Here is a 21,347-nt window from a genome sequence, read left to right as displayed (position 1 = left end):
AGAAGCGGGGCAATGCACCTGCATCTTCAGGGGTCACCTGCGCAAGGTGCAATCTTGACTTGTTCTGGACCGGAGCGGTGAACATCACAGGCGGCGGAAGCAGCCGGAAAGACAACACAACGCAGTCTCCGGGCCACGGGACAGCCTCGCGACCTCGTGACCCCGCCAGCACGCGTAGCCCGGAGGCACGGCGCAGACCGAGGGCCAGAACTCAGCCAGCCCAGGGTCAGACGAGAACCCGGTCGACCGACATGTGCAGTACTGACTGAAAGAAAGCATTGTGTGTGTGTGTGTACTGTGTGTACTGTGTGTACTGTGTGTATGCGCACGTAAATAAATACATAATAACTGGGGATGATAGAATAAATAAATATGATAAATATCAATAATATCAATTGAAATGAAGGACTGAGCTGCTTTGAGATGGTATACACAGGTTATGATTCCAAGTATGTATGGAGAGGAAGGTAATATATATATATATATATTTGTGTGTATGTGTGTGTGTGTGTGTGTGTGTGTGTGTGTGTGAGTGTACGCCTACATAAGTGTCTGGATCACAGAGGGAGCCCCATAAAAGGTATCTAGAGAAATTATAGGTACAGTCATAAGATCACGCACCATCGTACAAAGCATCTTATTGCGATCAGTAGATTATGGGGAAATACTGTACACTATGCAGTTTCTCTCCTCCTGGAGGAGTAGGGGGAGGCCTCCTGGTGGTGGGGCAGGATATTACAGGCCTTTTCCAAACAAAGGGAAGCGTGTAATGTGGAAGGTTTGCTCAGGATTGTTTTTAAGGGAAGAAACGTTTCGAGAGAATCTGCTTAGCAGTTCTCCTTGTACCACAGTCCACTCCTACGAGCATTTTGGGCATGCATGGGTACTCTCTTTGTGTTCCTTGTTTATATGCAAACCCTTATTCACACAACCATCCACGCAACAGGTTTCAAAGTTAATGGTTTCATCCTTACATCAGTGCGGAATTCTCCCAGGCTTGATCTGCACCATCTGATTCCTGAGCCACAGGTTCACTGTCCGTGACCCGCACACCGCTGCTGTTTAACAGCCTGTCAGTCAACGGGCGGAAGAAGCTTAGCAGGGACGGAATGTGACTCGCAGGTCAGAGGGGGAGTTTGTGAAAGCGGGGTCAAAGCAACTGCCCCCCCCCCCCCCCGATTTTCCTGTCCAGTTTCTCCTCTTACTGATTGACACCATGGCAATGAGGAAAGGGGATTCCAAAAACTCAGAACGGGGGTCTCCAAAAACTCAGCACGTCTGTAACAAAAAAAAAGATTAAAAGATTGACACACATCAAAAAACTGTGGTTAAACCATGTGAAAAAGCTAATCACGCAAATATATCATTATAAATAAATGCATCCATTACGGCTCCTCAACCCCATGAGTATTTTTGTAAAATTGGCGTTAATCTGATTAATTGCGTGCAATTACAGAACTGCAGCCTCATGCCCACACTGCTCGCTTTCCCATATTCTTTAAATTACTCCCTCTTAAAAACACACAAGCACAAATCAACGCCAACGCCCTGGTGCTTTTCCTACTTCTGTCCCCGTGGATTGCTAACAAAATAATAATGAAGATATCGGCAGACCACGATGCGCATTCATTAAACAAAATAAATAAAATTAGCATATTTGCGTGTTCGAAAAGCGTGAAGTACACAGCTTCACCTGAACTGATAAATGAGACGGGCGTGCCTGTTTCTCTGCTCTAAGGCTTGCCATGATATCACAGCAGCATATCAGCAAGCCACATATTATTATAATTTATTTTTTGTTTTATGTTAACCAACTAAAACCCTCAACTTTTTTTCTCAGCGCAGAGACAGCCGGGAAGACTCCAGGGATTGCGCCGCAGATTTAGGGGATCATAAGGAGGCCAAACGTCAACAGCCAATTTTGTGGGATTTGGAGCAGGACATCAGGGTTAATTCTCTTACTGGCTTGAAAAGGACCACGGGGAACTTTAATGGCCATCGTGAATCAGGGCCCTCGTTAAAGGGCTCATCTGATGGACAGTTCCTACAGCACGGTGCCGCCATCACTGCGAAGCAGTGTTGGGTTTCTATTCTAATCCAGAGGAAAGAGCACCCCCTACTGGCCACTCAATACCTGCTCCAGCATCATATTAAACCTTTTGAAAGGCTCCCACTCCCAAGTTCTCACTCAACCCACACCTGCTTAGCTTCTGTCTGACACGAGAAAGGTAGAGGGAGGTGTGACAACTAGAGTGAGGTGAGGTTAAGACCAAAGAATCATTGCATCACATTACAGGCACTTAGCAGACGCACTTTTCCAAAGCGACTTACATTGTATCCATTTATACAGCTGGATACATGCTGGAGCAATGCAAGTTAAGAACCTTGCTCAAGTGTACAACAGCAGTGTCCTACCGGGGAATTGAACCCGAGACCTTTAGGTTACAAGACCAACTCCTTAGCCATTACACTACACTGCCGCCCGCACGCCCCTTACAGGGGAAAGATTGAATTGCCAGATCTCAGGAGGACACAGACTGAATGTTTTACGGCGCAAAACACATTCGTAAAAATTCATTTCCAGACGCGCCATCGGGAGGTGACGGGTCCTAACCTACAGGAGAGGTTCTTTGTTCGAACCACAAGCGTCACGTAACGTTCATGTAATTACTCGCTGCTCTTGGAATCTGCCACAGACTCAGCTTCGTGGCTGATCCAACTATGCGAAGGTCGGGCTTGGGCAGCACACATTCCCTGTACTAAAGGAGGACACTTTAAATCAGACAGAGAAATGTTGAGGGCAAAATTAGGCCTGGAACTTTTTACTCTCATGGAGTTGGTCATGATTGGGCTGGATGGATATGAATTCTGTCAGAGATCATTTAGCACTGAGAACCCCACTGCATGCAAACGACAGACAGAGTGGTTTCCACAACACATAAACAGTCATATAAAAGCGCGCGCAGATACACAATTAGAAATGTAAGCGTTTATGAATATTTCAACCGCTGAAAAAGAGATTTTAATCTTTTCAATTGCAATTCCTTGCAGCCAATGTAAACAAGTAAATTAACATATTTAATTAAAGTTGGCTGGCCCAAGGTCGACTAATTGTTCAACAAATGAGCTGAACAGTTGGGCAAGAATTAGATGAAAAACAATGAGGCACTACTGATTAAAAATATCTTTCCCTCTAGAGACCACATGAAGCTGTGAACCAGTTGCCAAGTAAAAGATCAGGGACTGCAGAGGGTGCGTTTTTATTTTTTAAATCATCCTTAAGCTTTAAATGTAATGCGTCTGTGTCCGAGCTCGATGGCCAAGGCATTGCAGGGAATGCCAACAAACAACAACAACAAAAAAAAGTACTCCAAGAAAACATTTCAAAAGTTTCACTAATCAGTCACAAGTCTTCCTCCTGCTTTGAGTTTACACACTAATGACAGCTTTTAATTAAGGCTTAATGAAAATTAATCAAGTGCATGACATCCCCTCCCCCCCCCCTCCTCCCCACAATCTACAGCAGCCAGGCTAGTCCGTCTGCTTGCCCTGTCATTTACAAATAAAATTGTTGTGAGAAATACGCAAAACAAGGTAAAAAAAAAAAAGAATATTCTTTTTTTCTGTTTCATATCGCTGTGTTGCCAAGCAGAAATGATATTTCGGGAAAGGTGGCACACCGAGAGAACCACGTGGAAAATGACAGCGAGCGCCCGTTCTGGTTGGCTCCGCAGTTTGACGGCATGGTGACGTCGCTCGCTGCTCTTCCTCGGTCTGATTAGAAACCTGCTCTGTTTCGGGGGGTCACTCGCTCTTCCGAGGGTATCGGGAAAACACGGGGGCGCTGGCGTGCTCTCTCTTCTCTCGCACGCTTTCCCCCGTCTGCTCAACACAAAGGGCGCCGGGCACAGAACCGTACCCCTCTCTGGCAGCGCTGGTCACCCTGTTCCACCGCAGACTGGCCTTTTCCTTTATTTATTTATTTATTTATTTATTTTAAAAATAAATAACCTTTTCTGCTATGTGTTCAAATTCCCTCCCATTGATCCCTGCTAGATGGCAAACAGGTATCTACGCTTGACATCTAGCAGGCCCAAATTATTGTTGCGCAATATGCCCACTATGCCCATATACCACCAGAGGCAATGGAGAGGGAGCATGACTTACACTGGATAGCTGCAGTTGGGAGAAGATTAGGCGGTAGCTGGGGCTGCTCCTGTGCAGGTTCTTATGTTCCATTGCTGGAAGTTGTAAGGGGGAAAAAAAGTACATGGGTGTCACAAAATCAAGCTCAGGTAGCAGATGCTCTTATGCAGAGTGACTTTATTGCGAAAGACAGCTCAGGCGCTATCACCTGACTTATCGAGCAATAGGTAGCTGGTAAGGCTAAAGGGGGGAGTGTGGCATTTGTGCATGGCATTTGCAGTCTAAAGCAGGGCACCACTCAGTTAGAACATTCACATTACTCATCTGCTCCCCCCTCTTTCCTAATCCGCAAAGTCCCTGTTCTCCCTTCCACCAATTTGTCTCCACCTCTTTGTCAAATCTTTCTCTCTTTATGGGTGCATTCATACAGATACAATAGGTCTTCAGTCAAAAAGAGTGAACAGCTTTAACCTTCCAATCAGGGTCAGACATCTTGGTGCATTGATCTGAAGGGTACCTCATTATTAAGGAAACACAAGTCAGATGCTGATAATAAAATAAAATAAAATAAAATAAAATAAAATAAAATGTCTGGAGAACTCAGTACACATTGACCCAGATCTATAACGTTGCGGATGCTGTTCTCACAGCAGGGATAAGCAGCAATGAGCACCTGTCCCGCGAGCTGGAAAAAGCGCGCATCGAACTCGCGCCATTGGGAGGCAGATTTCCAGAAAGAACGCTCGCATCAGTGCAGCGGCCGGCGGTTCCACGCATTAACTAACTGATCGATGCAAGCCACTGCCGCGATAACTGCCTCCGGGCAGAACGTATTCCTGAGGAAACTCTTAGGAACTCGATTAGATCGGAACTTTCAGTATTCATATGACGACATGGTAATAATTCAAAATATTTCCGAAATATGAAAGGTAAATACGTCACCCCACTGTGTGCTTAATCGTGACTTGGACGCGTTTGCGTGCCGCACCTTCCGACTGTGGAATTTTGTTGAATATCAATGTCCTGTTTCAATAGGGACAGTGCCCGTTTAATAGCTATTTTAGCAAAGGAACGAACGTGTAACATCCCATGGAAGTTCGCTTGCAATTCCAGTGTTTCGCAGATTTAGTTCTCCGCTGAGACGCTGCCGTTGTGCTCTTCACCTTTAACCTGAACTACGTCAATAATTATAATAATCTGTATAACTGGATGAAATAAGAATGCATAGCATAAAAGTGTATGCATTTCACAAAGCATAAATCACTTTCAACGAGAGCGACTCTATACCGAAATGTAATTAAAGATGTAGCCCATTTCTAAAAGGCACAGTCAAACATGCTCATTGAATATCTGCCGTTCACTAAACACTAAAGGTGAGAGCTAAGCTACAGAATTATATATTTGTTAACATTTGATGAGTTATGAAGTAATGGAAAAATATTCTGCGCAGTTAATCAAATTGAATGTGACATAATTGGATGTCCTTTGAAATGATAAAGTAGCCAAGCGAGGGCTAGGGCCTATTACCCAAATCGCTCACATACTTCATGATGTTCGTGATATTTTCGGAGAGGACATTTGGAGCTCCATAGCAGCAAAACATTTGAGGTGGATATTTGTAGTCCTTTAACCACCAGAGGGCGATAGAGAATATTATTCATGTTCCAGACTTCAGAGGATCCGCGCGGGTGCGCATTTTTGTAACAAAATTGATTTAAAGGATTCATATTCCTTTTAGGAGATGATTTGTGCCGCTTTTTGGAATAAATAGTCAAATAGTCGTTTGTGGTTATAGCGATTCCAGGGATTAGCAAGAGGCGTGTTCAAGATAAATAAAAAAAATAATTTAAATAGAATACTAGAAATTGTACCATTTGAATAATCGTTAAAACAGGCCACTCTATTACTCTTAATTTAAACTAAGAAAGAACACCAATAAAGAACCATAAACGAAAAGCCTAAAAGGAAAGACTGAAGACTGAGATTTAGATGTCTTGTTTACCTGAAACAGGTGCGCGTGTGCAGAGCGCGTTCTTGTTAATCTGTAGATCGTAGCCTTGTGCTTAATGGCCGCCGCAAAGTCAAGACTGGGCAGAGTGCGTCTGTTTCCCAAGACTAGCAGATAATTAAATATAATTTGTGACTCAGTTTACAATCGCAGGCTGGTCTGTACAGCCAGTGGCTGCAGTTTGAAAGGTCACTGTCCTCTATTATCGTCATCATATTGTGCATGCCACATTGGGTCGACACTAGAGGTCAAATATAGGGAGAACTGTCCGAAATAAAACTCCTTCATTGTGACCCTACATAATAGAACTGTGGAGGCACATTCGTGAGTGAACCACCTGTGCTTACGTGAGAAAATCTATATCTCATTCGTTTCATAAGCAATCACAATCCCATAAGTTTGAATAGGCTTTGTATAAGCGTTTGTCATCTGTATACTTGGTATTCGCGACGACAAAAAATTAAACCCTGCTCGGCAACATCGTGACGTCACATTCAATTCTATGTGTTAAATAGCTACAAGTACAACTGCCATCCCCCAGTCCAAACCGGGTAGCCAATCGCCTTGGAATGCCGAAAGAACGCACAGACGGAAACTTAACAGCGTTAGACTTATCAGTGCCTGGTGGTTAAAACAGAAAGAAAAAAAGCAAGAAAATCAGATTTGCTGAGTGCGTTGTCACGTTATAAACAATGTCGTGACAATATCAGGAAATCAGCGGCAAGAATTTAACACTCAACTGCGGACGGCGAATTTGTGAATGATTCTTGGAAATTTGTGTCGGGAGTCGGGTCGGTGGGAATGATGCTCTGGACGGATTGGTTGGCTCACACAGTTCTTTCTCTCCCCGAAACGGCATTTTATCGCACCCCGGAGCTCTGAACACCTGGGCAGGGCGGCAAAGAACCTTGAAGGAAAGTTGTGAGGGTGGCGTTGCGGCACTGCACCAGCGACAACATGCGGAGTAACATGGACAGAAATTGACGGCAAAACGAGGTTCGTTTCTCCCTGTTATGCCATAACATTTACGCAACTTATAACACGTTGACAACTATTAAAACCATAAGGCTCAACTCAACTTTTTTTTTTTTTGGCAATCTTTCCAATAAAGTATTGCTTAAGTTGTTCGGATCATATTCAGAAAAAAAAAGAACTTATCTGCACATCTTCGTCGACTTCCTAGCCCATTTAATTTTATTTGCTGAAGGTTTTTTTTTTAGTGCGTACTCGAAAGAAATCTCAATTTCTTTTTCCAGGGAAAAAAGGTAAGACAATAACACGCCATTTTAAAGACGATTCCAGATTTAAATTATACATTTCATTCGGGATCATTTGTTACTTTATGCACTCAGTACAGCAGGACAGCTGATCTTAGTTAAAACATCTTGAATTCCAATGCTTTCTGTAGCTGAGTGCTATTGCTTCCGCGCGTACATAGCATGGCATCTTCGTAAATACAGAAAATTTAAAACAGCAATAATTGTACGTTTACCATTAGCGTGATTTGTACGCGTGATAGTCACGCCACACGTCGTTGAGAATTTAACGATGTATATAGGCTACATGTTAATTTTAAATAAGGAACACGCGTGTCAGGATGTGAAGCGGGTAAATACGACCGTTAGCGCTTCATTTAAAGAAGAGACCCTGAACCCATTGATGTGGAACCCGAACTGTATCCGAGTTGCGCGTGACCGGGAAGGAACAAGTCCCGCTTCCATGCGCGTTGGTAAACGTCGTAGGGGACAGGTAATTTACTAAATTCAAGTTAAATACATATTACACGATTGTCTTTTAATCACTTTAACGAAACATGTATAGCCTATATATGCGGTTAATTAAAGTGGTTAAACGATAATAGTGTAATATGTATTTACTTGTATACTTGTCTGTTGCCTAAATATTCATGCATATGGCTTTTGATGTTGCAGTTACAGCAAAGAACAAATGTTTGTTCATTTACGACGTAGCCCACTTTCACAAGATGCATTATATTTGTTTCAGAAGATTTGTCTGGAGGTACGTAAGTAGCTACATAACTGCTTTCTAAAAGGAAAAATACTGTATAAACCAAACCTGTATAAAAAAAACGCACATACATCATCAGACGTGCATCTTGTGTTGTGCACGTTTCATGTTCCGAATGTCAACGAAACCCTAAAGCGCACGAGAGAGAGAGAGAGAGACAGACAGAGCGATGCAGTTCTGTCTCGCTGACAATTAAAGTTGCCAGTCACAACTGGTTCGCTGGGGCAACGGAGAAAGCGTGCCACGCACCTTTTTCATTCCACTTAGCCGTCATGTTAAGGGAATGGAGTTAATTTAAATGACTAAAGCATAAGCGCTGCGCTATTCAAGAGAAGTAGAGGCGAGCGTCTGTGTTCTGGGAAGGCATTCGTGGCTGTGAAAAATGAGCTCGTGTGAGAAAAACGGAGGCTTCTTGATGGCAAGTTGAACATATTCGAGCAGCTTATATACGAGTATACGAGTTCCCTGTATTTCCACGCTAGATTCGTAGGTACGGTTTTTATAAAGTTGTACACGTTTATTACCTTTGCTTTTTTTCTTTGAACAGAATTGGTTATCAGACATGGCAAACCAGAAGGCTAGTGGCACTGGACCTAAAAATAAATAAATTAATAAATAAAAACTTTGGTAGGCCTATTAGTACTTTGCTTATTTTATTGCCTAAGTTAAACATGTATTTTTTTCTGACAAGAATATATTTAAAAACTGAAACTGAAACAACTGAAACTGCATAGATGTTACACACGATTCAAAGCGTAGATAATACCAAATAACTGCAGTAGACAATATGTTTTTGAATTTCAGATTCGATTGCAAACAAACAAATGAATTAACAATAGACACAGTGAGGAAAGCAACAACATTAGCAACAGACCTAAAGCATTTTCATCAAATATAATTCCTATCTGGAATTTGTATTACATGAATGTATGAATTTAAAAATTCCTGAATTGTCAGTATGTGCCATCTTTGCACATGATATAGTGGTCATCAATGTGGACTACCTGTGCAGAGTACAGATGAGATTATATATGTGGCCCGAGGCAAGAACCTCCCTGGCACTATCTGAAGTGTTACAGTTCCCTAAGGTTTGCTGGCTTTCTCTACTGAACGAAATAATTTTTGCTACATAGCAAGCTGTCTTACTCAACCGTGTGCTTTCCCCACCTTGCCCTGCCACGTACAGCCTGAACGTGCCGATTGTTACGGACTCTCACCATAACCAAAATGCCGACTCAGGGCCATTCCCCTGTGACTGGCCTTATATCTCCGTTACTGACCCACCGCAGCATCTTCCCTCTACTCTTCTGTCCTAATCCTGCCAAGCCTTCGTGCAGCCATTGACACCACAGGCTGTGCTCTACCTCCCATCCACCATGATCTCACCTGCATCTCAGGCACTGCTCATGAGTGGACTGAATCCTGCAACTCCAGATGACCCTTTGGTGTTTCCTGGGATGGCGGCTTTCCCTGTGCTAATTACCTTCCTACGGGTGTCCCTAGGGGGAGGGCGATAATGGCCAAAATGTCATATCACGATCTTTTTTTAGGATTTTAAGGTACATCATGAGTCATGATATGAATCATTGTTTTTTTTCATGCTGCTTTTCTAAAACTATTTTGCAAGTTTCTGAACTGTGCAACCAAACTGGTGACTACACAATACTCCATTTGCACCATTTTAAGAAAATGTAGACCTAAAAGTACTTTTCAAAAATTAAATAAATACTACACACGATCACTGTTGGACTTGACAAGTACAAACCAGTTCCATACTCAACTGGAACTTTTTTTCAGAAGAAAAATTCTTCACCTGTCTGTGCGTTCACATGTACAAGCATTTAATCAGAATAAAACCTATCTGACATGTGAACCCCAAACTAACTTGGTCTGGCGTTGGAGTACACAATGCAAATTTCTATAAATATCTCCAAATACGCTTTGTATGGTATGTACAGTATTCACATTGATAAAGTTCTTATGATTGTAGTTTCGGACAGTTTATGGGTTTTACGTGGATAACATTCTCCATCCCCCTCCTCTTATCATTCATATGCAATCACCTGGCTCTGTCTCCTCCTCCAATCGTTTCTTATGTCATTTTGATATTTATGACGATCAGATTTTCCTCCTTCCCTCCGCCTGACGCTCAGGTCTCACTTCACACCTCGGATCGGCTGTAGGACGTGTCGTGCTGCGCGGTGGTGCCGTGGGCCTGAGCTCAGCCTGCTGTCTCGGGAGAACGGGTTCCAGAGGGCTCCTCTGTAGCTCTGCGGAGGAACCCCCCTGTCGAGCGTTCGTTGTCGTACGTAACAGCTCAGTCCGGGCGCTTTCGCACTTTTCACACCTGCCCTGGGAAGGTTCCATATAAAGAAAGGGGTTTTCCCTGGAGAACCTTGCCGAAGAGCCCCTCTCAGAACCCCCTTTTCTTTAGAAGGGTGTCGCTAAAAACGGGGCGCTGTACACTCCCTCCACGTCTTCGCCACTGCTGACCTCTCCTCGGTGTCACAGGAGAGGTCGGTCACCGCCTGGGGTCACGGAGTTATACCTTCATTACCAGCTGCCCTCTTACCTCCGCAGTGGAAACATTGAGCTGGGAGTCTACTTCAATGCACGTCCTAGTCAGGGCTCCCCAGTGCTCTCGCAACTGGGCTATTGCAAACACCTTCTCAGCCTGCTCGCACTTATTTAACCCTTCCAGCTGAAAACGAGCGTGACCTCACAGCTTGTCTTCGGTCATCTTCCCAGGTGCGCCTGTACCCCACCCCTCCTCATCTCACTTCAGTGGCTGCCGGTCACGGCCCGCGTCCAGGTAAAACCCGCGGTGGCGCTAACCTGCAGGGCAGCGAACGGAACGGCTCCACCGCGTTCCGCCGCGTTCCGCCGGTCAGTATTCAAACCCTGCGCGCTGGCGAGAGCTCTCCGTTCAGAGACAGCACGGTGACTGGCTCTCCCCTCCTTGCGTGATTGGTTCTCCCGCTCGTAATGTCTGACTGTAGTGGGGCCCCGCCACGGTGGAGCAAAGTTCTGAAAGCAGTCAGGAAGAGGACGGAAGTCCGTTGTATGATGGGTCGGGAACCGGGCTTGTAACTCGAAAGGCTGCGGGTTAGATTCCCCGGTAGGCGGTTGTACCTTCGAGCAAGGTACTTGACCTGAATTTTATATATCCCACATATATAATTCAGCGCAGATCCAGCTGTGTAAATGCTGAAAGTCATGTAAGTCGCTCTGGATACGAGTGCCTGCTAAATGCCAGTAATGTAATGTAGTCAGAGGAGTAGAGTTATGCTGTCTAACCTTCCAGTGTAGGCTGAAACTCTGGAGATTACATCTTGGTTTCCCTCCTGTCCCCAGCCCATTGTACTCCCTCCTTTTGTGCTAATTTAGGCTATGGTAATTTTATATGGTGATAGGGCACGTTGTTCAGAGTTTCACGTTTCTCTTCTGGCATTTTGTGTACGTAGGCTGTGTGATTTGCTTGACTTTCTGGATGAAAGGTTGCTGTACAAATAAAGTTTATTATTATTATTATTATTATTATTATTATTATTATTATTTAGGATTTCTACTTTGGTTCTCAGTTAGCACAGTGCTTTAGTGATCCTGATGGTCTTATAATATCATCAGTCAGGTCTGACTGACCCTGTAGCTCATTTCAGTTTTGTTTATTTAAAGGATCCCCATTAGCTGATGCCGTGGCAATCAGCTGCTCTTCCTGGGGTCCACACCTGACATACTGTACATAACACATTACATGATAAACATTAAATTACATTAATATACATTAAATAGCATCAATATACATTAGTACAAAATGCAAGGATTACATTGATATAAACATTTTTTTAAAATTACATTCATATAAAATTCAAAGCCAGTCAACACTGAACATACATTTAGGTTAAAATACTCATTAAAAATCAATATACAGATGATTCAATCTGGCAAATGTGCTTCTGTTTCTCCTGTACTGCACTTGGCTCTGGATAAATGGCTCTGGATGAATCTGGTCAGTGACTGTAATGTAGCGTGTATCTGCTCTGTGTTTTCCCATTTGTTTTGTACTGCTGCTTCGCTGCACAGTACAGACTGCGTATTCGGAGGTGTTCCTCGAGTTGGCGGCAGTTAGCACTTTGCCCCGCGGGTGGCTGGAGTCCTTTGGGAGTTACTTTATCTGGTGTCTTGTGGACAAAGGAGAAGAGCGAATGCACACTTGCTCTGTGTATTCCAGCTTACATGTGTGAAGATGGGATCCTTGGAAACTGGGTTGTCATGACACTTCACTGATTGACCGACATAATTTATGCATTGCCATGAACTAGGGCGCATTTATTGAATTCACTGAATAATTCATGTATCGAAAATATCTGGCATTATGGAATTTTTTTTTAGCTTGTGTTCACCTTTGAAGTACCAGTTAAACAAGTCAACATCATCATGTATTGGATGCTGCCTCTGCCTATTTGTACAGCACCCTGAAGTGCTATGTAGGTGTGCTAGACTGCCCCTCTCTTCCATTTAGTAATACTTCAACCTAAAATAAAGATTCAAATTTACATATTTCATGTTGTCCCCTTGCCCTTCTTTAGACTACACTATCGCCTTTACGTATAGCTTTACGTAGAGATACGATAATATCCACGTCAATGTGGGATTTTACAAATGACCACTTAGTTATTGTTCTGTGTAAACCACTAAGATGAATGAAATTGGTCAACTCGCACCCCTGAAACAAACTAAATAAATTCAGTTATGTGGAACGTAGGCTGCTCAAAGTGGCTACAGGAAAAGAGAAAGTCGAGATCCGCACCGCAAGCTGCAATTTCATCGCGAGACCATTTTATAAACGAGAGGCCCTTTGTTTCCAAGGCCTAAATTGGCTGCTGATTGGAGAGAAAACACAAAAACCACTTCTGATGAAGATGACCCCCTCGCCCCCCCCCCCCCCTTCAGGAGTGCTCAGATCTCAAAAAGCAATGTTAGATATTCAGTCAGCATCGGCGTTTCCGAAGCTGTCTGTGCTTGCCAGGTATTTGGAGGGGACGTGGGGAGATAAACGATGGGAAGCTATAAATAGTAGCTAAAATAATAAAAAATAATTCAATATAAATAAAAGCCAGTTTGCTAGAAAGCTGGCTGAGCAGAGACAGCCTCTGTTTTCTTGTTGTACAGGTAAATTTATATGGAGCAACGGCATGGTTTTCGCGGTGTAGGAGAGTGGTTAGGGAACCGGGCTTGTCACTCTCAAGCTGTTGGTTCAGTTCTCAAGTGAAGGTCTGGCATTGTGCTTCCGAATGAGCTGCCTAATTTGAATTTCCTCAGTCAATATCCAGGAGTACAAATGGATTGTAAAGGCTGCAACCTCCGTTAGTCTCTCTGGATAAGAGTCTTCTTAAAAAGGACTAAAAAAGGAAATGTGTGGGGTTTTTTATTTGTGAATTCTTACAGAAACCGTTTTTGAGACAGACGATAAGATGTGACTGGCTGCCATGGGTGAGAACTGCATGGCAGATTTATTATTGGTATTTTCAGTGTTGGCTTTGGTGTTGTGCGCCTGGCTGTCAGTACAGTAATGGGCCCCCAGGCGGTGTGGATTTGAATCCTGTTCAGGCCTTCAAGCTTAAAATGGCTCAATTCTTAGGTGCTTGTTTGCGCACATCTCCCGCACACGGGAAGAACCTGTTCCCGGCTCGGTTCCTGACAGCTCCGGTTCCGTTAGCTCGCTGGAATCCGCGCGCGCCACGACGACGATCCCGCCGACGCATCGGGCCACCTGCTGTCAGCCTCCTCCGGCTCGGCTCGCGGGTCGCCGGGGGTGACGGGGGCGACGGCAGCTGGTCCGATCCGCGCGTTATCGGAGGACACGCCCGCCAAAGCAAACCCCCGCCCGCGTGAACTGGGAAAGGGAGATGCCGCCGCCCGCGCGGGGCAGAGAAACAATATGGCGGTCACAACCGGAGACCAAAAGTTGTTGCGAGTGGGTCCGTCTAAGGAAAGCCCGGAGTAGCGATCAGATTCCCTCTCGGCCGACTCCTCATTCTCCGGAGCAGGGGGAGCATGAGTTTTTTTGCGCTTTCGGGACTCTTGGAGGTGCTTGCAGAATGAATGAATGTGATTTCAGTACAACTGGGTATTCTAAATTGGGAAAAACTAGGGCAAAATAAAAATAAAAAAGAACAGACATGTGTTTATCTTCATACAGTTCAAATAATCCATAGAAATATACAGTACACATCTGTGGGGCCTTTACATGCATGATATGTAAATGTGCCTCAACACACAACAAAAATTCTGAAACTCAAAAATGCATTTTCTCTGCCTACATCTAATGTATTTTATTTTGCTTTAAAATCTGCATACAATTTTTCAATAGACATATTTATGCATATTTCATCAGTCAATATTTGTGGGCAGCCATGTGAAGTAGCTGTTCTACAGCCAGAATGGTTGCTGGATGTTTGTGTAGACCCTAAGTAGCATGCTGTTGACGTGTGCTTCATCAAAGTAGTTTATTTAAGTATTTACTTAAGTAGTAAGTATTATTCAATTAAACAGAATAGACTGAGTCTATATTAAATTCAACATTAATAGTCTAAATGAAATAGATTAACAATAATGCTGGACAACATCAACAAAAACAACAACTAATATATTCATGACAATAATGACAGTAAAAGCCTCCTAGAAAGCCTTATAGAAGTGCATTATTCTGTATTAGAGTTAAGCTCAGAATGCTAAGTAGTATGCTTCTTAAAAGCTATTCAGTGTTATTAGTTTGACACAGCATACCTCAAAGTGGTATGCTGTCTCAAACCAGAAACTTGTGAAATGCAGTATATTTTTTATATCTGTCTTTACTTTTTACAAAAAAGAGATGAACTTTCATCTCTTAGCAAAGCACTTTATGGAGGAGGACTGTGTGAGTGTATGTGTCACGGGCATATGCATTTGACAGACTGTCTGAGTGATTTCACCCTGCTATTTTTGTGTCTGTGTATTTATTCTGTGAATTAAACATTATTATTAAAGTTGTGAAGAATACGTTGCCTCCCAACGCGGCCTCCCAGCAAAAGGAAAAGAAGCACTGGTTAAGACATGCATTATACCAGGAGGTTCCAGATATCAGGGCTTCCAACTGCCGATTTTCCTGGAGGCCAGAGCTGGCGGTTCTGTTCGCCTGGCCCCCACCATGAAGACTCCGCCTTGAAGCCCCTGCCTTGAAGCCAGAGTTCAGACAAACTTGCGGGGAATGACAGCTCATTACCAGTACAGACAGGCGCTCCAACAGGGACTGTTCCTCTGAAAAACCCTACTTTGCACACTATCGTTTGCAGTATATCATACAGTATATCAGCGTGTTGGTGAACGCGATTCCTCAGAGGGGAAAGCTCTCCCTGGAATCTTCAGAGAGGGACGATTTCATTGAGTCATGAATGGTGTGCCCCCTGTACACGTGTGTGTGTGTGTGTGTGTGTGTTTATATTTTTTATGTGTGTGCATGAGTGTGTGTGTGTCTGAGAAGTCTGCATGCACACTACAACAGTGTCATTTGGAGAGATTAGTTACCAATTCAATTTAGATAACTGGTTGAGCATTAATAAACATTTACTTTTTGCTTTTACTGACAGCTTTGTAAAAATGCTTTTTTTGTTACAGACAACTGTGACTGAGAAGCTGCAGATCCCTTCCATCATTGTCATAGCAGCCCTGATAAGAAGATGGAGCCCCTAGGCCGGGTGGAATGGACGCCCTTTCCCAACGACCTCAACCATTCAGCCGCAGCACCCAACAGCTCTGTTAACGTGTCCAGCCAGAGCATGCCTTTCCAGGGGGAGAGCACCATGGTAACGGCTGTCATCTCGCTCACCGTCTTCATCATCGGACTGACGGGCAACACGCTGGCCATCTACGTAGTCCTGCGCTACGCCAAGATGAAGACCGTCACCAACATCTACATCCTCAACCTGGCGGTGGCCGACGAGCTGTACATCCTGGGCCTGCCCTTCCTCACCACACAGAACGTGCTCTCCTACTGGCCCTTCGGCTCCTTCCTCTGCCGCGTGGTGATGACCGCCGACTCCATCAACCAGTTCACCAGCATCTTCTGCCTGACGGTCATGAGCATCGACCGTTACCTGGCCGTGGTCCACCCCATCAGGAGCACCAAGTGGCGGCGGCCCCGGGTGGCCAAGATGATCAACGCGACCGTGTGGTCGCTGTCCTTCGTGGTGGTGCTGCCGGTCATCATCTTCTCCGACGTGCAGGACCAGTTCAACACCTGCAACATGAACTGGCCGGAGCCCAAGGCCGCCTGGTCCACCGCCTTCATCCTCTACACGGCCATCCTGGGCTTCTTCGGGCCGCTGCTGGTCATCTGCCTGTGCTACCTGCTCATCGTGGTGCGGGTCAAGTCGGCGGGCGTGCGTGCGGGCTTCACCAAGCGGCGCAAGTCGGAGCGCAAGGTGACGCGCATGGTGGTGATCATCGTGGTGGTCTTCGTCCTCTGCTGGCTTCCCTTCTTCATCATCAACATGGTCAACCTGGTCTTCATCCTGCCCGAGAACAGCCTGATGGCCGGCGTCTACTTCTTCGCCGTCATCCTGTCGTACGTCAACAGCTGCGCCAACCCGCTCCTGTACGGCTTCCTCTCCGACAACTTCAAGCAGAGCTTCCGGAAGGTTCTCTGCATCCACAAGGCCAACGGCGTGGAGGACGGGGACCCCAGCGTGCCCCGCACCGAGAAGACGACCACGCACGACACGTTCCTCTCCCCGAGGAATCACGACTACAATGGGCCCGTGCAGAACAGCCAGGTACGTCATTAACAAAATTCACCTATCAACACCAGACACAGCTGAAAATGGACCGCAGTTTAAATACTAATACTCCCGATATGATGTATATCCTGAAGAATGAGTCATTTTTTTGAGAACCTCTGATGCACAACCAGATTATATAAAATTGTCCTATTGGCTGAAAATATTGCACCACAGCACGATTACCCACAAGACATTTTAATTTAGTAACATTGTTAATAGAAGTTTGTGGTCCTCTATCTTAAAACTTTGTCCTTGGTCATGCCCCTTAAAGAATTTTCAACATGCGTATGAAATTTAATATTTTGCCGTAAGTGGTAGGGAGACAGTGTTCAGTGCAAAGAAGAATACAAGGCTGAGAATCTCGCTGGTGCAGACTGTGTGATGGTAGTCATCATCAGTGACCTTGTACTGTGTGCGCATCCAGCTTGCCTGCGTCTGTGTTATGGATGCGAATGTGGAGGCAACTGCGACTGTGGATAAGCGTGACGCATCACAGTGTGTCTGTGGAGTGCAATTTGTGTGGGTGTGTGTGTGTGTGTGTGTGTGTGGGGGGGGAAAATTTCTGCCACATATTCACATTCCACAGGCTTGTGTGTTCTGTTGATACCCACATTTTAACTAAGAATGTATTTTGAGTGAAAGACATGGCAAATTTGGGTGTCATTAAACCCACTCAGAAGGTTGTGCCCCCACCCCCAAAAAAGTCTTTGTCCCAAACATTATGGAGCTCACTGTATATCTGATCATTTTCACATAAAACCATAATCGCAAACCTAAAACCCCCACAAGTTTAAATGTGACTTTTTTCCTGTTCTACAAACAGGTATACACATAAACAGGTACACATACACACAAACAGGTACACACAGAGAGGTACACATTCAAACACACAAGCACAGACATATACAGGTACACATACATACACACAGATATGTGCATACACAGGTACACATACATACTCACAGGTATATGCATACACAGGTACATATACACACATACTCATGTACACACATACATACATACAGGTATACACATATGCAGGTGCACATGCACACATACATACACACAGTAAAACTTTTGGTGTTAATTCAACTATAACAGTGCTAATTTGACTCTTAACAGATAAAATTTGGTCCCGCTCTGGAATGTGGGACCAAATGTTATCTATGGAGTGTTGAATTAACACTGGACATTTTACTGTACATGTACACACATACACAGGTACACATACCCCCCGGTGAACATACACGGGTACACATGTATACATACAGGCATGAATACACTATACATACAGGCATGAATACACACAGAGTAAAAAAATATTAGTGTGAAAATATAAGTGTATGCACATCCACGAGTTGACATTTCATTGTACTTGGCATGTAGCAATAGAGAGGAGTGAGGAAAAAGAGTGGCTGCACACTGGATTTTATGCTCCCAAGGTGATATTTAATCACAGCAGCTACATTTCAACCTTGCTCTCTTTTCGTCAGGCATTCAAAGTGAAAATACAGGTGGGGGTGTGTATACACACAGGTAAGGCAAATAATGGCCAAATAACACCTACTTGGCACCCTCCTGGCAATGACGGTTGTGAAAAATGAGAGGAAGGACTTGCTGTCTCTGCTGCTGCAGGCTAAGCACGATTGACAGGCAGGCTCAGGAGTGCACTGTATTCTACAGTGCTATAGGTCTCACCAAGGTGCCAGCTGCAGCCTCCTCTGACACCTATAAAACTGTTGTTGTCTTTGCAGGGCATCCAGTTGGAACCTTGTGGTAACTCCAAGGAGGAACTTCAGCCTTCAGTGCCCACTGTGATTGGTCAATCCACACTATAAGCACTGCCCTCTCTTTGTTTCTCTCTCTCTCTCTCTCTCTCTCTCTTTCACCGCACACCAAAGGTATGGTCACACACCCCAGCACCACAGTCTCATTCTGCTGACCTCCATCTGCACACTGAGCCCCTACCAGCAGCCACTCTCTCCTCACCACTCAGCTATGACCTCTGACCCCTTCCGCCAACGTCAAACAGGAAGTGCACACACTGCATTGCCTGCTCCTTGCCCCTTCCTCCACGCTTTGCTTTCGATCCCAGACCAAGCTTCCACACACTGACTGCCCTGAAGAGAAATTAAAAAATGAAGTTGGATGAGTGAGCCTTCTTTACTGGAAGCGATTAAAATGTCTTTGGAAAAACAAGAAAAAAAGAAAAAAAAGGTAAAATGACTGTATATATGTTGACACAGACACAGTCACAAGTACACTGCATTTACTTGTGGGTCAGAGTCACATCCATTAAAGCTTTACTGAGGCTTGTGTAGTTTTGTCCTCCCTGTTGCTTTCAACCAAAACAACACAAATGTGTCAATACAATTAAGTGTCCCAATATGTCAAAGCAAATTCATGTGCACCTCCAAAATCAGTCTGTGAGAAAGGGCCTTTTATATTTAGGCTTATTTACTCAGCTATTCCTAATCAGGAGCTGGAAATTCAACAGAGCGTGTCTATTCTGTATGGATGTTCACTTCAATCTTTCTTCTGATTGACAGACATCTTCATGGTCACATTGCTGATCGGTAAAAGTAAAATTACATTATAAAAATGGTCTCCAAATTACCAATATCCAAATACTCCTGTTGTGGAAAATAGTGTAGTCCCATTGTTCTCATTTATTTATGGGTTCTTTATTTGTAAAATATCTATTGCAAGTTAAATGCTTATGCTACTGCTTTCAGTACAAAAAACAGTTTGTTAATGATAACTCTGTTTCGGTGTGCATTTGATTTTGAGTCAAAATCATGGTCAAGGGTCGATTGAGCCCATGCTGTTTCTTTTTACAGTTGATCAGGACCTCAACCCCCCCCCCCCCCCCCCCCCCCCCCCAGCCTCCAACCTCCTCACTCTTTCTCCATCAGGCCTTCACAACTGTGGTACAAAGACATGTTTCTGCTGCTGGCACGCTCTGCACGCTGCTTAATTTAATCCAAAATAGAATTCTTTTTGTAAATGATATGAGTTTCTTCTTCTGTGCAAGGGTAGCTGACCCCAGAACATATTTTACAGGCAAACATCTCCATTGTTCATACCAGATACAGTGAGCTGCTGTAAACCCTGTTAATCCTTTAAGGTGTAAGATCACATATATGTGATTGGAATGTTCTTAAATGATGTAACAATCACCACTGGTGATTGAAAGCAATGGAGTTCTAGCACACTGACATAGAATTTAGAAAAAAACATTCCAAAAAACCTACTCATCAAAGGGTTGAGGTGTAAAAGCTCAAATATGTGATTAGAATGTACTTGACTTGAACATTCTAATGCTGATATAACAATCACTACTGGTGATTGAAAGCATTTTGAACCAGAATTTTGAAAAAACATAGAACCTATGTACCTACTCTTAATGTAAATGAAAGGAGTGAGGCAGAGGGAATTTGTGCGTTCCCTCATCAGCTTCTGACATGGAGAAAATCACTCTGATTGGTCTTCGGCTTTTGGCAATTAAGTTTTTGCAGAGAGCATGACAAAAACTTTGCTGCAAATTATGCTTATTATATAGGCCCTGCAACAGTATCGAGTTGAAGAATGTTCTCTGGAAATGGCATTTTGTAAGATTAATATGCCGGCTAACGTTAGCCTAGTCCAAGGTCTGTAGCATACCTGTGGGGCCTGGCGAACGCATTGTCCATTGGGTGTGGAAATAGGAAATGGTTCTGGCTTGGCCGGGTATTGCCGGTCTACACCAAAGACAGGTCATTGTTAGCGTGCTGTAGATTGATATTTTGAGTCCTGTAGACTGTCTGCTTTGACCCTGGAGAGCACCAGGGCCGGGGAGTTCGGCCGGGGGCTGGTGGATGGCTCTTTCACCCTCTGCAGCTTTGGCAAAGCCAGTTCCCATGGAGAGATCATGGACGAACGGCCCCAATGCCCTCGAGTTCCTCTGTGTCCCAGATTTCCGTCCTGTACCCACCTGTTTGGGTGATAACTGTTCCGGAACTTTACGTGTTGCGGCATTCCAACATTCCGCAGAGAACTGTTCAAGACTCTACAGTGAGAAGATATTGGACTGTACCTGCTTTGTGCTGAAACCTCCATCATGAGACTGCCAAACGTTCCAATACCTGAACTTCTTAACCCCTTATAACTGCTGAAATGTTGCTACATGAACTCCAGGCAAGGCAAGGTCAGTCCTTGGCTGAAGATTTTGCACAGTCTTCACTTGCTGAATGTTTTTTTTTAAAGAGGCTTTTAGAAATGTAACAGTGCAGATGTGTTTTTCAAGGACTCAATGGCAGTATCCTCCTGAGACCTGGCAGAAAGAAAGTTTATTTTAAGTTTTTTTT

General features: G+C 44.2%; 1 protein-coding gene and 1 long non-coding RNA gene across 5 annotated transcripts; one reads left to right on the top strand and one right to left on the bottom strand.

The window, feature by feature from the left end:
- Positions 1 to 422: 422 nt before the first annotated feature.
- On the bottom strand, positions 423 to 6,388 carry LOC118221844. Of its 2 annotated transcripts, none has more exons than XR_004764188.1 (3): positions 6,149 to 6,388; positions 4,168 to 4,241; positions 423 to 1,278 (listed from the first exon to the last, which is right to left on the bottom strand). It is a non-coding gene; the product is annotated as an uncharacterized LOC118221844 (long non-coding RNA). The 2 variants fall into 2 exon arrangements; XR_004764189.1 differs by lacking the exon at positions 6,149 to 6,388 and adding an exon at positions 4,618 to 4,653.
- A 292-nt stretch (positions 6,389 to 6,680) lies between these two features.
- On the top strand, positions 6,681 to 19,663 carry LOC118221843 (somatostatin receptor type 5). 3 transcript variants are annotated; one of them, XM_035407247.1, is made up of 3 exons: positions 6,681 to 7,150; positions 15,839 to 16,995; positions 18,756 to 19,663. In XM_035407247.1, the coding sequence occupies exons 2-3, from the start codon at positions 15,901 to 15,903 to the stop codon at positions 18,837 to 18,839; spliced, it is 1,179 nt and encodes a 392-aa protein (XP_035263138.1). In that variant the 5' UTR covers positions 6,681 to 7,150; positions 15,839 to 15,900; the 3' UTR covers positions 18,840 to 19,663. The 3 variants fall into 3 exon arrangements, with proteins under 3 accessions (XP_035263138.1, XP_035263139.1, XP_035263140.1); XM_035407248.1 differs by lacking the exon at positions 6,681 to 7,150 and adding an exon at positions 7,190 to 7,419; XM_035407249.1 differs by lacking the exon at positions 6,681 to 7,150 and adding an exon at positions 7,564 to 7,903.
- The last annotated feature ends 1,684 nt before the right edge of the window (positions 19,664 to 21,347 follow it).

This window comes from Anguilla anguilla, chromosome 2 (assembly GCF_013347855.1).
Source record: "Anguilla anguilla isolate fAngAng1 chromosome 2, fAngAng1.pri, whole genome shotgun sequence".
Classification (NCBI taxonomy): Eukaryota; Metazoa; Chordata; class Actinopteri; order Anguilliformes; family Anguillidae; genus Anguilla; species Anguilla anguilla.
Note: the sequence above shows the minus strand (reverse complement) of the source record. Positions and strands in the feature narration are given on the sequence as shown.

Coding starts and splice junctions, on each gene's coding strand:
- LOC118221843 (XM_035407247.1), top strand. CDS start 15,901: ATGGAGCCCCTAGGCCGGGTGGAATGGACGCCCTTTCCCAACGACCTC. Junction 16,996..18,755: donor GGCCCGTGCAGAACAGCCAG/GTACGTCATTAA, acceptor TTGTCTTTGCAG/GGCATCCAGTTGGAACCTTG.